Source organism: Colletotrichum jinshuiense, chromosome 8 (assembly GCF_051148585.1).
Source record: "Colletotrichum jinshuiense chromosome 8, complete sequence".
Classification (NCBI taxonomy): domain Eukaryota; kingdom Fungi; phylum Ascomycota; class Sordariomycetes; order Glomerellales; family Glomerellaceae; genus Colletotrichum; species Colletotrichum jinshuiense.
The window spans coordinates 3,671,476-3,686,883 of NC_139315.1; the positions used below are offsets into that span (position 1 = coordinate 3,671,476).

Below are 15,408 nucleotides of genomic sequence, written 5' to 3' on the forward strand. Positions count from 1 at the left end.
CCGCAAGACGGTTCGGAGGAACGAATGGGAGACAATGTGCTTAACATGTGTAGGAAAATAGAAACAAGAAAATTCCCGAGGAGAGATTGGCTCTGAGTCCTCGTGTTTTATGTTTCATGTAGTGCCCAGGAGCCGTAGCTTCTGTTCGTTCTAATTTGGAGAGTGTGTTTAAACGACATGGTGAAGGTGGAAAATTTCCTCTTTCATTCAAGACCAGAAATGTATGGGGTGTCTATTCAAGATTAAGTCGGATTTGCGAGGCGACCTTTGATCTCGAGAGTTCATGGTTACACAACACTGGAAGAGGCCAGAACTTCATTCTTATCAATGTTCAGGCCGACACCCCATTTCTCCATCGGCGAAGATTTTATCGAGTTGGTCATTGTCAAAGAAATGGATGATGCTCGCATAAAAGGATACATAAATTACACGATATGACGTTGCTGGGTCGTTGTGTCGTTGTGTGGCGCATATGGGAGCACTTGTTTGTAGCACTCAGGCACCACTCATGAGGTGAATTATGTCATATTATCCTCATCATTAATTATACTCGTGTCTGTACCTAGAAAAATTTCGAGATATTCCTCCAGTAGTTTCAATGCTCCTTTTAGCTGGCAGTCATGTCCACCTTACTCCTCGTCAAGGCTTTCAACATCATTAGTACTGACGGCTTCATTGCGGCAAACATGGGACGGCGCTCATGACTTACATTTCTCGCGCGACTACGCCACGTGCGGCATCAGACTTGTATGCCGGGTCGATCATGATGTAGTCCTTGATGACAGCGGTACCGGCGCGCAAAGCCGCGACCTGCTCGGCGCTACAAGTGCTTGGGTCAAGAATGTAACAGAAGTCTTCATACTGCGGCGGAATCGGGTTCTTGATGCCAAAGGTATCCGGGGGCCCACTGGTGCTGTAAGTCAAGTTCGTCGCGGTGTCAATGCGTCCCGTGGCAATGTCTTTGTTGAAGAGGGCGCGGTTGAAGATGCGGTACGCAGACTCGGGCTGGTAGGACGGAACGGCGTGGCCAGCCTGATAAACTCGAATAAAGGATAGGTTTCCGTACTGGCGTACTTGGCCTCCTTCGTAGGTGCAGTTCGTCTGTAGAGGCTCGTAACCCGCGGCAGCGAAGTTTTCCTGGCCCGCCCATGGAATGGCCAAGGCCACTTCCTCGCCACCAATCCAGTTGCACGCGAAATCCCGGTCACCATACATGAGCGAGACCTTGATGCCGCTATGAAGGAGCCGGGACGGGGATAATCTCCAATGCCGCGGAACGCCGCAGCTGAAGCGCTGGAGCTACCCGTCCAGTTAAGGGGGACGCCGAGGGCAGACTGCACGTACGGCTGGTTGAGAAAGCCCACAGTGAATGGCGGCGGGAAGAGGGTTGGATCAATCTGGGTCACGTCGTAGTAATCACGACCAGAGATGTCGAGGTAGGGGTCGCGTACATTGGCGGTGCAGAATGTTTCGGCGTCTTGGCAAATGCTGTTAACCGTGGCATTGATACCAATGTCCTCGGGGTCATAAATTGCGGCGACTTCACGACAGGCGTCGATCTTGTCGCGACACCCGCCCTCTCGGTAGTATGCGTCCAGCATCCCATTATACACCGTCTCATTGACTGTTTCGATGCCGTATGTATTGTTGTATGCCATCTCGGGGTATGAGGGCCATTGAACCTGGCGGTCAATGCATCCATTGACGATGAGGAGGGTGTCTAGGTTCAATATGTACTTTTCACCCTCCGTGCCGTCCCAAGTGCCATTTCGGATCTTCTCATTTTGCTCCTGAAAGTAGGCAGCAAACGAAGGTCCATAGCGACCCCCGTAAGACTGTGTGCTGATGCTGATGCGGTCGTCATTGGGGTGGTAGCCGGGGAACTCTTGGAACCAGACCTGAGAGAAATGCCACAAGGCAATGGCAGCATTACGGCTGCCCCAGCTGGTCGTGTTTCTGTTTCCGCTGGCCAACGTGCCTGTTTGAAATGTAGTGTTTTGTGGCGGAACTGGGCTTGACGCATTGAGAGTCTGCGTACTTCCGAGAAGGTTTCTGGTGACGTTTCTCAGAGAGTCGTACGAGAAACCAACTTGAACAGGTTGATCGATGTACAGCATGTTGACTTTGTTGTGTGAGAAGAGTTGAGAGGCTCTAGCTGGGGTCACCTACCTTTGTTATTCCAGGACCACTCACTGGGCCGGGTTGAGTTGGAGTCGTCATTGATGTAACAGGGGCCATTCTCATTGAAGAGGCCCGGCATGGATGAACTGCCGGGGCCACCATTCATCCAAATTGAGAGCGGAGCATTTTCGGGGTCGTGCTTAGCTTCAAAGAACCAGAAAAAAGTGTTGATCTCGTAGTCTTGTTCCTGGCCGACGCCCTCCAGGGTTCCCGGGGGGAGATGAATATACCCAGCATAGGATTTCACGCCCTCGGTTTCCTCGCAAAGACCAGGCTGCTGCTGTGAGTTATGCCTTTGGTGATGGTAGAAGCAAGATACGTACTTCTTTGTAGCTGATAGTGATGCCCTCATCAAACTTCGACTTCAACACCGTCACCCCTTCTGGCGTTGGGGGGAATTGGGCTAGTGAAGCGCGGGCGAGAACCCCCACGAGGGCAACGACCGACAGCTGAGATCGCATCTTGTCACCTCAGGGAACTGACTTGGAGAATCGCGGAGCCTTCCATCAAACAGAATTTGCTTCGCAAGAAGACAATGAACCTCATTTTATCTAACGAAGTCATCCCCGCTCTCCCGCCAGCACCTTCCTACTTAGGAACGTTTTACGCCAGTGAATCTTTATCTTCTCTACACTATAAACCTAGCCTATGTTGCACTGCCAAGATGCTCCTATCAATCTTCCCCGGAAGCCGATTCGGCTGAGAAGGGAAGTTGCGGGGGCTGGGATGCGGGGTTACTGGGAGCGCCGGGGACGGCCAAGACTCGGCTGGAGAACCGAGCATGAGTACTCGGAATCGCTTTGCGCATTGGCCAATCACGGAATGTTGCCATGTATATTCCCACTCCGACTGCACCGTTGAGAACCAGAAGTCCCTGTCATAAACTCCGGTTGAGCCGGTAGCTAGTGGTCCGCTCATGTGTACGTCATATTGAATGGTAGCGAGCATGCTGTGATGTACGGTGGCAGTACAAAGCTTGCCCGGGTTGAATCCGTAGTATTATTAGTTGATAATACCATATTTGAGAACGCAAATATTTTTTAAATTCTCTGAGTATATTACAGCTTTAGTGACAGTCATGATACTTACGAAAGAGTTAAATAATATGGGCGAGAGATTACAGTTACGTTGAGCCTAATATGAGGCATTGGGCATACAAATAATTCCGGCTAAGAATGACAATCGAAATCCAGTGCATCAAATACATAGCTTGGGGAAATGCGCTGTCAGCATAACCCCCTGCATAACCCCCGGCTTTCGCCCGGCTTCATCCTAGTTGGGCCGTTGTCTGATGGGCCCGGACCGGACCGTGGTGGATCCCGGCCGAGATCCATTGCGGGCGTGGACAATGGTCATTGAATTCCGGAGGTGGACCAATGTCCGAAGGCGAGATGGGCGATCCTTGTGTTGCTCCATGCATTATACCAAGAAGTACATGTACACAATGTCGCTGGTTGAGTCTACGAGATTGGTCTGCGATTGCACCATTCGCGGGATGATGACGCCGCCCGATCGCGATTCAAGGTTCCCCGCATAATCGCAACGATGCGGGATGACGCCTTCCCAGCTCGAGATGACAAACTGGGCAAAGCCCAAGATGGCCACTAAGAGCTCAAGAACCGTCTCTTATTTTTGTTCACTTGGGACCACGGATGTATCGTCTGACAAATACAATTCTTAATACTAGTAGCATGATTGGTTCATCGTCTCGTCTCTGGAGAACCGCACAAACTGTTCGCGTCGGATGTGTCTTCCGGCCAGTTGATGATTCGATGTTCTCCACCAACAAACGTACAAGTCAAAATTAGGGCGTCGTTTCAGACCTACTCTTGGGTCATTCTGGCAAAGATATAAACGTGTGCAGACCCCCAAGCTGAATACGGTGATTTAAGAAGTTCAACAATACGAATTCAAGACACGCGAAAACTTCATAATGGCCACCGCCGCAGTTCAAGCCCCATCCCGACCTGGCCCTCCAGGCCAGCCTGATATTGATTACACACCCAACCTCGACAATTACTTGGCCAGAATCAAGCGCCGTCAAGAGCAAGAGAAATTGGAAAAGACGTTGCCGCAAGGATTTCCCCTAAAACTAGAATCTAAGCTGGTGTGGGACGGTAACACTTTGGGAGAGAGCTACGACTGGAACTACATCTTGACGGATGCGGATAAGAAGGAGATTGATGAAGCACTCCAGCATTTCAAGTGTACGTGAAACCTCGTCGCCCCCGTCCGTTCAATGGCCAAGCTCACCTGCATTCCAGCACTGAACAAGCCCCTTGGGGAGATCAACCAAGAGACGTTCCCCTTGCCCAATCTTCACAAGACTCTTCGTGAGATTTCAAACGAGATTCATAATGGCCACGGTTTCAAAGTTGTTCGCGGAGTACCCGTAACCAAATATAGTCGTGAGGAGAACGTTATAATCTACGCCGGAGTTTCTTCTCACGTTGCGCCCATTCGAGGCCGCCAGGACACTCAGTTTAACGGCAAGCCTGCAGATGTCGTGCTCGCCCACATTAAAGACCTCACCAAAGTAGTTGACGCCCGAAGGATCGGGGCACCCGCGTATACTACCGATAAGCAAGTTTTCCACACTGACTCGGGTGATGTGATTGCGCTCTTCGCTCTCGGCGAAGCCGCTGAGGGTGGCCAAAGTTACTTGTCAAGCAGCTGGTATGTGTACAACGAGCTTGCTCGGACAAGGCCTGATTTGATCCGCACCTTGGCAGAGCCTTGGAATGTCGATGAGTGAGTCTTCATGATTTAATTTCTGGCAGAACTGTTTTTAAAGCTGAGACATGGCATAGATTCGGCAAAGACGGCAGATCGTACAGCACTAGACCGCTACTGCACCACCAACCAGAAGCAGACGGCAACCCCGAGCGCCTCATTATCCAGTATGCACGAAGGAGCTTTACTGGGTACTGGGGCTTGCCGAGGTCATCCGATATCCCTCCAATCACGGAAGCCCAGGCTGAAGCCCTCGACACTCTGCACTTCCTCGCCGAGAAGAACGCCGTCTCCCTTGACTTCCACCAGGGCGATATCCAGTACGCCAACAACCTAAGCATTTTCCATGCTCGTGGGGGTTTTGTGGACTCGGATGAAAAGCAGTAAGCGATGCATTATTAATTATCACCTATGCGGGTCCGAACTTTACTAATCACCAGCATAAGGCGTCACCTGATCCGACTCTGGCTTCGAGACCCCGAGAATGCGTGGAAGACGCCTGAAGCGTTGAAGGAGCGCTGGGCCCGAGTCTATTCTGGCGTTACCCCAGAGAAATCTGTATTCCCCCTCGAACCCCAGATTCGCAGTGCAAGCCGGGGAGAATTCAAGCCGGAGGAGACGGAGAGCTCAACTTCTTGAAGAGACCACAGGAACTGATGGTGGCGCCGCGTCGGTCAGGACGTCATCCTCCCTTTAGAACCAGCTCATCCATAATCAATCTGAGCATATTATATACCTGTTGGCATTCTTAGAAGCGCGCAGTGATATTTGTGCATTCCCAGTCTCAACAGATGCCGATCAACCAACCGACCGACACGCTAGGCCCCCGTCCAGCTCTTCGCGATAAATCAACCCTCCTCCCCACGTTCTCAGCTCATGCGCTGCATAATGAATATTGGTAACTCATGAAGACTCATGACTCGCCCATTCAGCAAGAAAACGTGTGCCATTGACATTTCACTGGCCTGCAACAATTCTAACAGCAAGCATGGGCTCTCAGCTGGGCTGTTGATTGCAGCACATACCCGGCCCGTTAATCGTGCGTTGCAAGGCCCCGATGACGTCTTCACGGGGCCACACGGATTTGGACATCGAACCCTGGCAAGGTGTCTCAGTAGTGGCAGCCACCAGTATCAACTCAAGGCACTCTCTGACGACTCTGGCAATTGTCCGATCTGTCCAACGCAGAAATGACACCTGATTCAGCGATTTTCAAGCTTTATCTTCCCATGCAGATACGGATGTGGTGCCGATGCTGTTGTTCTTTCCGGAATTGCGTTATCTGGACCCCCGATTGCAATGTTGCAACCCCCCACCATCCGACGCAGATAGAGGCCTATCGCCGGCTTGTGGTCTCGGGATGTAGGTTCGCATCGACACGAGGGTTGGTTATCAGTGGCACTTGTGGTTCTGACCATTGTCAATTGCAGAAGAGTTGGCCCCGGGCTGATAATGCACATAGAAATGGGTCTGTTGGCTCGATGGAGGCTACCAATATGGAACCCCGCAGTATGGCATGAGCTTGTTTATAGGGGCTAGCCGTCCCAGCCCTCTTTCTGCGACCCAGCGCCTGTGGAAGTATCATAACTAACAGCTGCTACTTCTCTGGTATTGACGGTCGGCCTGCTTTTTTATTCCCTCCATCACGATCTTACTGGGCTCGATATCTACGATGTCGTTCTGGAGGCGGCCTTTCAGTCGCCGAACACCCGAAAGCAATACAGAGGAAACATCAGGTCACGAATCGGACGTTACGGACGGGAGTCTTCACTATGTGGTCGAAAAAGGAGGAAATGACTCTGGCCCATCCTACCAGGAGGCCACTGGAGCACCTGTCGAAACTAGCTCTCCGTTAGGATACGGCGTCGGTCCGATTACTATCATCTTCTTGAATATTAGCAAGATGATTGGAACAGGAGTTTATTCGACACGTATGTTTACCGATGAAATATTCATTGGGCGGCGCTGACCTGGTTTACGTACAGCTTCGTCCATCCTCAAGGGCACTGGGTCTGTCGGCCTAAGCATGATCTATTGGGCCCTGGGCTTTCTGACATCGATCGCCTCTTTCTCCGTCTACCTCGAATTTGCCTCCTACTTTCCAAACAGGTCGGGCTCCGAAGTTGTCTATCTTGAGCAGGCTTGGCCTCGTCCAAAGTGGCTTTTTCCAACTGCCTTCGCCTTCCAGTCTGTTGCACTATCTTTTAGCAGTGGCAATGCAATCGGTGAGATGCCCGCATACTGGAGAGACACTGCTCACTCGGGATTAAGGCTGATAATCAATAGTGCTTTCCCAATATCTTTTCAGAGCAGCAGGAGCGACACCAAGCCCATGGCAGTTGAAAGGTGTTGCAGTGGCTGGCTTCACCGTCGCCACCTTGGGTACGCGCCAGCCCTTGGGGAAAAACATATGATCATGCTGACATATAAATGCTAGTCGTTGCTTTGAACAATACTTTTGCGTACCGATTTTCAAATGGAGTCGGAGTTGTTAAACTTATTACTCTAGTTTTCATCTCCATCACAGGACTTGTAGTTTTGGGAGGACATACGCGTGTTCCCGAACCTCATGCAAATTTCGAAAACCCTTTTGAGGGTACGGCCACCGCATACGGCTTGACCAATGCACTATACAGGATCATCTTCTCATATGCCGGTTTTGAGAATGCTTTCAACGTAGTGAACGAAGTGAAAGTATGTTGAACGCGGCTAACTGCCATGCAACCCCTCCGATCCCTTGATTTCTTACTAACACAACCCCCTTTGCACAGGACCCAGTTCGTCAAATTAGGAAAAACGGCTGGATCGCATTGGGAATAGTGACCATTCTATACATACTAGCCAACATTGCCTACTTTGCAGCAGGTGAGGCGGCAATATCGCTGTGGGAACTGAATGAATGCTGATGAAATTGTGCTCGTATTAGTCCCCAAGGCAGATCTCGCCGCTGCTAAAGAAATTGCAGCAAGCTTGTTCTTTGAGAATGTATTTGGATCTGGCAGGGCTGTCAGGGGTCTCAATTTCTTGATTGCTTTGAGCTCTTTTGGTAACCTTCTGACGGTGCTCATCGGCTCCTCTCGCATGCTCAGAGAGTGCGGAAGGTGAGGAAACCCCCGAATATATAAAGGAAGGTCTCTAAATTCGGTGATGCAGACAAGGCGTTCTTCCATACCCACGGTTCTGGGCATCTACGAGGCCTTTCGGCACAACTTTGGGTCCGTATCTAGTGAAGTGGACTTTGACCGTTATAATGGTTGTAGCGCCACCAGCCGGCGATGCTTTCAATTTCAGTATGTCCCTCTTGGTATACTATGTTGTTCTTTTTACCATGCTGACAGTCGCTTAGTTGCCGACCTCCAGGTATATCCCTCTGCATTCTTCGGCTTTGTCATGTCAGTCGGCCTCTACATAGTCCGATGGCGTCGCAAGCGACTTAATTTGCCGCGCCCGACTTTCAAGGCTTGGGATGTCATCATCATCTTCAACATTACAAAGGATGTCTACCTCCTTGTCATGCCTTGGTACCCGCCGAATGGCGGTGTCTTTGCTGGGGATGTCAGCTTCTGGTATGCTACATACGTAATTGCTGGCATTGGAATGTGAGTATTCCCAACCTTCACACTTTACCTGATTTATGAAGTGATGTATGCTGATAAATGTTTGCAGTTTGATCGGATGTGGCGTATACTATTGGCTCTGGATTTTTGCTGTCCCTAAACTGAAAGGTTACGAGATCCGCCAACAAGTCTTGGAGCTGGCGGATGGGGCGCAAAGCCATAAGCTTGTCAAAGTGCCCATCGCAGAGTTAGAGGAGTGGGATGCGACCCATGACCATGTGGGCAGACCTCTGCAACAGGTTACCAGCGAGCAAGCATCAGAGAAAGAGAAGAAGGCAATTGATGCTTGATAATATAGGAACAACAAGGAGACGACGTTACTGAGATTTTGTGATATTGAGGCATAAGGGGAAAGGAAGAGGGCCTGGCAGGGAGTTGGTTAAGGTTGAATTGAGTGGTTGACTAGCTGGCTAAGTAGGTTAATTGACTCAGTATTTGTGTTGTGCGTCCAGGAAACATGTTTAGAAGTTCAAAACTCTATCTTGTGTTTATTTAAGTTTATCGAACGAATGAATTGAAATCAAACCAAGCATGCGAATGCTTTTATCACGGGGCAAATTCCTTGGAAATAGGCGCATATGTTGTCCGCATCAAATACTGCAGTCTGTTGAGTGAATAAGGCATCATATGTAATATGTCTCAGTGTCTTGCGTATCTCTAATGAGGTCGACATAAATATCACAGATGTCCAGATGTCTTAGCATTGGCCAGGTCGTCATAAGCCCTTCCGTTGAAACGCCTATTATCAATCCTCTCATATTTTGATACTACGAATGCTAACTATTCTGTATGATGTATGATCCATGATTCCTGCCCTGTCTAATTCTAACATTCGGCTGTCTCTAAAACCAAAGTTGCTTCTCTGTGGGTGGTGAATATTGCTTAATGACAAACTCTGGCGGTAGTGTTGAACTGATCAGCGGGTATGCTGGAGGTTGTCCGCGAAGAAGTTGCACCAAGGTCCATTGGGATTCTGAGGGTCTCTGCACCCAACCTGGAACTGCCGGAAGCCCGTGTTTTCTGGGTCAGGCCAGCTAGATGAACCGTAGGAAGTCCGGGTGGTGCTCCTGCGAGAACTATTGCATGCGTTAGCGTTTCCTAAAGCACGTATGAAAGCGAATGACTGACCATTGGGGCCCACCACTCGAAGTGAACGTCTCCGTGATCTTCAAATTTCCCCAGCCCATTTTCTCTTGAAAGTACATTCCATGCGGGCCGGACCACCAACTTTGGCCGTAGCATCCGATGCTTGCCGCGATACCCTTGCTTGTCTCTACACTGACTCCAAGCTTGGCCTTGATTGCCTTTCCTAGCATAGGCAGGGTAATTCCGATACTGGCACTCCATGTGACGGTCGTGGCCTTGAATTGAGTGATGAAGACAACTCCGTCTGGGTTCACAGCATCGGGATAATGGCACCAGTTCGTCCACCAAGTTCCATGTTCGCGGACTTCGACAGCGACTTCCCGGTCAATGGTGCAAGGACAGTCGACGCAAATAGCGCGATCGCTTTCCGGAGGGCCATCGACTTCCTAATGGTCGTAGTTAGTAATTGCGATGGCCAAGTGGTACCGACAGACTTACTGTCCAGTTTCCGGACTCAATATCAGCAGTCGGGTCGAGGGTAGTTGTAAAGTAAAACTTGACGGCATCAGCGGCAATCGAATTGTCATCATCCGAGTCTCTTGTAGAGATGGGACCAGGTCGGTTGGCCACTGCGAGACCTGACACTGATACCCACAGCAGCGGGAGTACGAGTGAGAAGAAAGAGATCGTCTTCATTTTGAGTTGTTGCGGGATGAGCTTTGAAAGTTGCTTAATGAATGAGACTATTTATCCAGACTTGGGCAGCTTCTTGAGACTTATATACGTAATTCACGTTCGGTAGGATCAAATCTCGGTTATGTCACTTGAGAGAGCAAAGACCATAGCCCCAGAGCAGTATTGCTGTCAACAGCCTAGTTGACACGGTTCGTGGTGTTGTGCACTCTGCGTGCCTCGGGCAATCCGTGTGCTCGGCGTCCTCTTCCCGCATACGCCGTCAGCACTTCTGCCGAATGGGGATCTTGCATTGCCTATCCGGGTGTTCGCCGACCTGAACTTTGCGGCCTGACTGCTGGAAGGTAATACTTCACGTTCTTAGCGGTGAGTACAGTCTTCTTTACCTTGCTGACAGCGGTAACAATGTAGATTGACCAGTAAGTAAAATGTTGTCACGCTTATTATCTCTCCCGGGCATATGCGGGCTGCAATAAGCTACGCAGCTCTCTCAACTCAGCCTCTAATGCGGTCCCAACTTCTCCGACGTACATCGGTCTGTTCGGAGGAGCCGACAGTCCTAGCACTACAAACCGGGCTTCAAGCAATACACCTACATGATCCTGGCAAGGGTCTTGCTGATAGGTGGTGTTACGTTGCATGACTTCCTAGGGATTTAAGCTTATTGTTGGCGAAGTCGTGGACCAGTGTGTGAGGTGGGCGGTGAAGCTATTGTCGAATGCTGACACAGGAACCCAGCAACCCCTGCCTGGCACCCCTGAAAGAAAATGGGTGGTCAGCAAACTAACGATCAGCTTGGGCAACGGGGGTGGTGTGGAGATGCGGGAAAAAAAGAAGAAAAAAACAAGCATTGTCGCATGCAGGGTAACGTAACTGAAGGTGGGGGAGAGGGTGGACGATATCATTCAGAGAACAAGGTATGACTTCCCTTCAATATGGTCGAATGTCTCTAATATGTATGGAAACTCACAGCGAGCAGCATCATGCATCATATTGAAATGATCGATTCCGAAATGAGAATATCATTCTACGAATATTAACTCTAAGGGTGGTCGCGATCTATGTAGTCCATAGAATATTTTTGCGCGCGAAGGTTCGGGTACGCCGATATGAGCGACCTGTATTGTTCCAAAGTTACTGTTTGATAACATCCCCGGATGCATTTCTGGATATGTCAGAATCAATCTCCATATTCATTGCTAGCTGCTGTTCAGATATGGATATGGGCTTCTCCTTTACCAAACTGCAAGCATCTCGAATAGAGGCTAGTCACATACTTAAATGTTCAACCTTTTACCAAGTGGCTACTGTGCCTGAGCTGTAATAAAATAACGACAGATGAAAAGAGAGTAGTTTTTCAAATTATAGCATGGTGCCCTAATATGCCTTAGATAAACCTTTAGTGGAAGGGCCAATTTCAAAAAGGGATGTAAAGTAGAGTAAGTAAACGTTAATTCGATCCCAGTTGTCAGGGTATGACAATTTGCAAAATACACACAACATGGCCCATGGCCCCTTATATGCACTGTTGACAGCAGCGCAGGCATGTCAGCATGCACAGACGGTTTCTGTACGCCTTTGGCATAGTGTCTATTGTGCGAGTGGTTACACCTCCCCCATTTAGTTAGCTGATGTTGAAATAATTCAGTCTCTTAGACATCAATAGGAGCAAAATGGGCCCATTACTGTCCAATCATCCACGCGTTCAAATTCCTTCAGTTCAGGCATTCCTACAACTGTCCTGGCGGTTGATCTCATGCCTTGGTAAGTTAACAACCACAGTTTCTGATTCTGTACCTTGGATACTGAAGTATTGGTTTTCGTCCGGGATGCGGACTACCCCAGTGTCATCTTACTCTTCCTGCTGCGCCGCCATCGTGGTGATGTGTCAAGAGATGCATCTCGCTTCGCTGTAGGTACATGCTGCGCGTCCGGGGCTACCAAATGCGGAGGCCTCAGACCACGTAAAGAAGCACCGAGGACGAACAACGCATGCATTTTCTGTACAACGCCACACTCCCCAGGGTTGTCCACAGAATATCCCCTGCCCGAAAACACAGCCACCACTGGCTTTTGGTAGGAAGGGACGTAGTCGCTTGCGGGCTTTTCTATGCGTAGACGGATTGACTTCGCTCTCAAGGGCGCTGCATGCACGTAGTTATTGGCTGGCTGGCAACGTACGCTTCCCCTACGCAATCCCCACCGATGCAAAATGGATAAAAATTTTGCTTTTGTGAATTGGGGATGGCTCACAGCTTTTGGTTGACTATGGTAGGCGTTAGGACCAAGGACGGTATTCGAAGGCCCGACATTGACGGGAGGTGTCGAGACAGGGACAAAAATCAACGCAGGCCTCACAATCAGGCGACTTCATGAAAATAAATCTGTGATTTCCACAATGCAAAATCTTTAGCCCGTGTCAAGGTACGTAGCCACTAACAATGAATATTCGCGCAATGCTGAAAACCCCGTTGCCAGTTAGCATCCTAAATGCCAGGGTCCTTTGACCCTGTCCAGTCCGTCACCTCCGCTCTCGGAGGCCATGCTGAGTGGACGAAGCTCCATTTTCCACTTTGTTTCCTTGACACCCCATACAAACACGATTGAATCAGATCTGTGGACGATGTCTTATTTTACACAAGAGAGGTCAGCGATTAAGCATCGAACCTGAAGGCTTCTCTCCTCCTCTCGTTCTCTTCCTCGCTAACACCTGCGATCGCCACAAGCGCTTCGCCCTTCATAACCTGGGCCACTGTCTTCTCGCCATTGGCCAGCTGCTTGTTGTAGCGCAAAAGGATGAATCGCAGGACAACAGCGGTGCATATGGCGAGAAAAGCACCGCTAGCGTTGACAGTCATTGCCAACACATGGTGAGGTGCGTCAGAATCTGGGTACAGGTATGACGTCCAAACCTTTAGGTTTCATCAAAGTTAGCATGAAAAACATGACGTCTATGCAGAGGGTGAGACTCATTCTCAACCTACCTGGCTAGTGTTGGCAAGAGCGTTGACGATGGCAACCGCAGAAGCGCGTTTGATACGCGGTCGGATCATGGTCTTTTGGACCCAGGCCAACAGGACAGCGTTTGTCCCGTAGGCACCAATCGTCATGCAAAACATGGAAAAGTAGCGAGGACCTGTACTCAATGTCGTGGCTGCAATGATATATCCCATGATTGCAACGCACATTGGCCAAATGATATGAAAGCTGGCGTTATGTGTCCGGTCCGCGGAGTAGTTATTCGCAATTGAAACAACGAGAGAGACGAGGTAAGGTGGTGCTGTAAGAAGTAGAGTGGTGACTCGATCGAATCCGAGCGTGTCGACGATGTCAGGAAAGAAGTTGCCAACAGCCGAGCAGACCTAGTTGGGGGATTAGCAGTGTCGAGTAACGCAAAGTTCGCTGATAGGATGAACTTACCTGGATACAGATGAAGAGAAATGTGAAAACGTAGATTCTCCAGTCCATCAATGCAAGCTTGAAGCCGTATGACCACGGTTCATCATCTTCGTCAACTTGCCCAGCATCTTTGACCAGTCGCCACTCAGCAACGGCTCGCTCTTTTGGTGTGAGCCAAGAAGTGGTCGTGGGCCAATCAGGGAGAAGCCACACCGCAAGCACGCCAACAACAACGGTGATGGAGCCTGAGAACGTTAGAATGTGCTCGGTACTGCTCAGGTGGCAGTGACGGTTGGAGACAAACCTTCTATGATGAAAAGCCATCGCCACGACTCAAGGCCCCTGACTCCGTCGAGAGAGCTTTGGATACCTGCGCCGATCAAGCCGGAGAAAGCGCTGCCAAGTTGGCTGCCTGAGAAGAGAATGGCTCCGCGAAAACCCATTTCATCTCGTTTGTACCAAGAAGAGATCAGGAAGAGTGCACCGGCTGACAGTTGGCGAAGGAGTCAGTAGAGATATAAAGTTGACGAGGGGGTCCAAGGTACATACGGAGAAAGGCTGCCTCTACGATTCCCAAGAAGAACCGGATGGCATAAAGTCCGGACAGATTGGTCACGGCCCCCGTGGCCGCGGACATTGCTCCCCAGACTACAACACAGATGGGTATGAAAATTGATGGCCGGATCTGAGCAAGGTAGACATTGGAGGGTATTTGCATAATGATGTATCCAATAAACAGAATCGAGACGGCTGTTTCGTACTGTGTGTCGGTGAGTCGCAGGCTGTCCTTAATGCCAGCGACCTTTGCAGCAGCGATGTTTTTCTGGGTTCGATTGTCAGCTTGTGTGTTCAGAATGGTAAAAGTTGCCGTTGTGGAGTCCGTCAGGGAAGTAATCAACGCACTCGGTCGAGGTAGTTCATGATGAAAATGACCCAGACGATGAACAGGAGACGGAAGTCGAGCTTCAACTTAAGCTTCTTCTCGATCACGGCAATTTCTTCTTCGCTCATAGCCTGAGCTTCCGCCATTCGGTTTGGCTCCTGGACTTCTTTCAGCTGTACCGATGCGGCATCGCCGACATCGTCGCCAGCGTCAGCCATGGCGCCGCCCTTGATGGGTGACTTTTTGTCACTTGGGACCGGTGCTGTCATTGTGGCTAGGGGTAAAACAGATTCTCTCAAAGGGAATATGTTCGGAAATGGGGTCAATGAGATGGTGTAAGATTGGAAAGACAGCCCAGCTGTTATGTGAGCGGATGGAAATCAAAAGAGATCATTCCTCCAAGTACGAGGAGATCAAAGTTTTTATATCCTGTCTTCGATTCCTTGCTCGCCGCAAGGTCAGCACCTTCGGTTAAGCCTGTTAATACAGACAAAGATCGTGTCAGATGGCAGCTAGTATATGGCACGTCAATGGTCGAACCTTACTTGCTGTTAGTCAAGTTGTACTCGGGATAAAGCCGTTGCATGAAAACAAGCATCAGAAGTGGACCAGCTAACCGACATGTTACAGTGACACTCATAAACGGCAGGAGTCTCGCTAATGCTCGAGCGTTTGAGTTCCAGAGGCTGAGTAAAGAGAATAGATGAGTCTATAACTATTGCATTTCAAAAATCTTCAGATTGACCATCCAGTAACTATTTGCAAATTCATCTCATTTGGCTGAGAATAACACTTGTAGAATTTCATAAAGGCAAT

The 15,408-nt window shown here is 49.7% G+C and overlaps 5 protein-coding genes across 5 annotated transcripts; 2 read left to right on the forward strand and 3 right to left on the reverse strand.

Annotated features, from left to right (window-relative positions):
* Positions 1–629: 629 nt before the first annotated feature.
* On the reverse strand, positions 630–2,642 carry EsH8_VIII_000970 (uncharacterized protein; the record flags this gene model as incomplete). Its single annotated transcript, XM_083270012.1, has 5 exons — positions 630–645; positions 710–1,285; positions 1,345–2,122; positions 2,170–2,455; positions 2,505–2,642. 5 exons carry the CDS (start codon positions 2,640–2,642, stop codon positions 630–632), a joined length of 1,794 nt encoding a protein of 597 aa, XP_083129780.1.
* Positions 2,643–4,114: 1,472 nt separating this feature from the next.
* On the forward strand, positions 4,115–5,553 carry EsH8_VIII_000971 (TauD/TfdA family dioxygenase; the record flags this gene model as incomplete). Its single annotated transcript, XM_083270013.1, has 4 exons — positions 4,115–4,388; positions 4,446–4,932; positions 4,992–5,297; positions 5,361–5,553. The coding sequence occupies 4 exons, from the start codon at positions 4,115–4,117 to the stop codon at positions 5,551–5,553; spliced, it is 1,260 nt and encodes a 419-aa protein (XP_083129781.1).
* A 1,033-nt stretch (positions 5,554–6,586) lies between these two features.
* On the forward strand, positions 6,587–8,821 carry EsH8_VIII_000972 (uncharacterized protein; the record flags this gene model as incomplete). The annotated part of the gene is made up of 8 exons (XM_083270014.1): positions 6,587–6,845; positions 6,900–7,139; positions 7,352–7,608; positions 7,686–7,779; positions 7,841–8,015; positions 8,068–8,204; positions 8,261–8,513; positions 8,581–8,821. 8 exons carry the CDS (start codon positions 6,587–6,589, stop codon positions 8,819–8,821), a joined length of 1,656 nt encoding a protein of 551 aa, XP_083129782.1.
* A 626-nt stretch (positions 8,822–9,447) lies between these two features.
* Positions 9,448–10,313, reverse strand: EsH8_VIII_000973 (uncharacterized protein; the record flags this gene model as incomplete). Its single annotated transcript, XM_083270015.1, has 3 exons — positions 9,448–9,607; positions 9,660–10,063; positions 10,116–10,313. The coding sequence occupies 3 exons, from the start codon at positions 10,311–10,313 to the stop codon at positions 9,448–9,450; spliced, it is 762 nt and encodes a 253-aa protein (XP_083129783.1).
* A 2,651-nt stretch (positions 10,314–12,964) lies between these two features.
* Positions 12,965–14,861, reverse strand: EsH8_VIII_000974 (uncharacterized protein; the record flags this gene model as incomplete). Its single annotated transcript, XM_083270016.1, has 6 exons — positions 12,965–13,222; positions 13,295–13,672; positions 13,731–13,954; positions 14,014–14,196; positions 14,259–14,532; positions 14,613–14,861. 6 exons carry the CDS (start codon positions 14,859–14,861, stop codon positions 12,965–12,967), a joined length of 1,566 nt encoding a protein of 521 aa, XP_083129784.1.
* Positions 14,862–15,408: the final 547 nt, after the last annotated feature.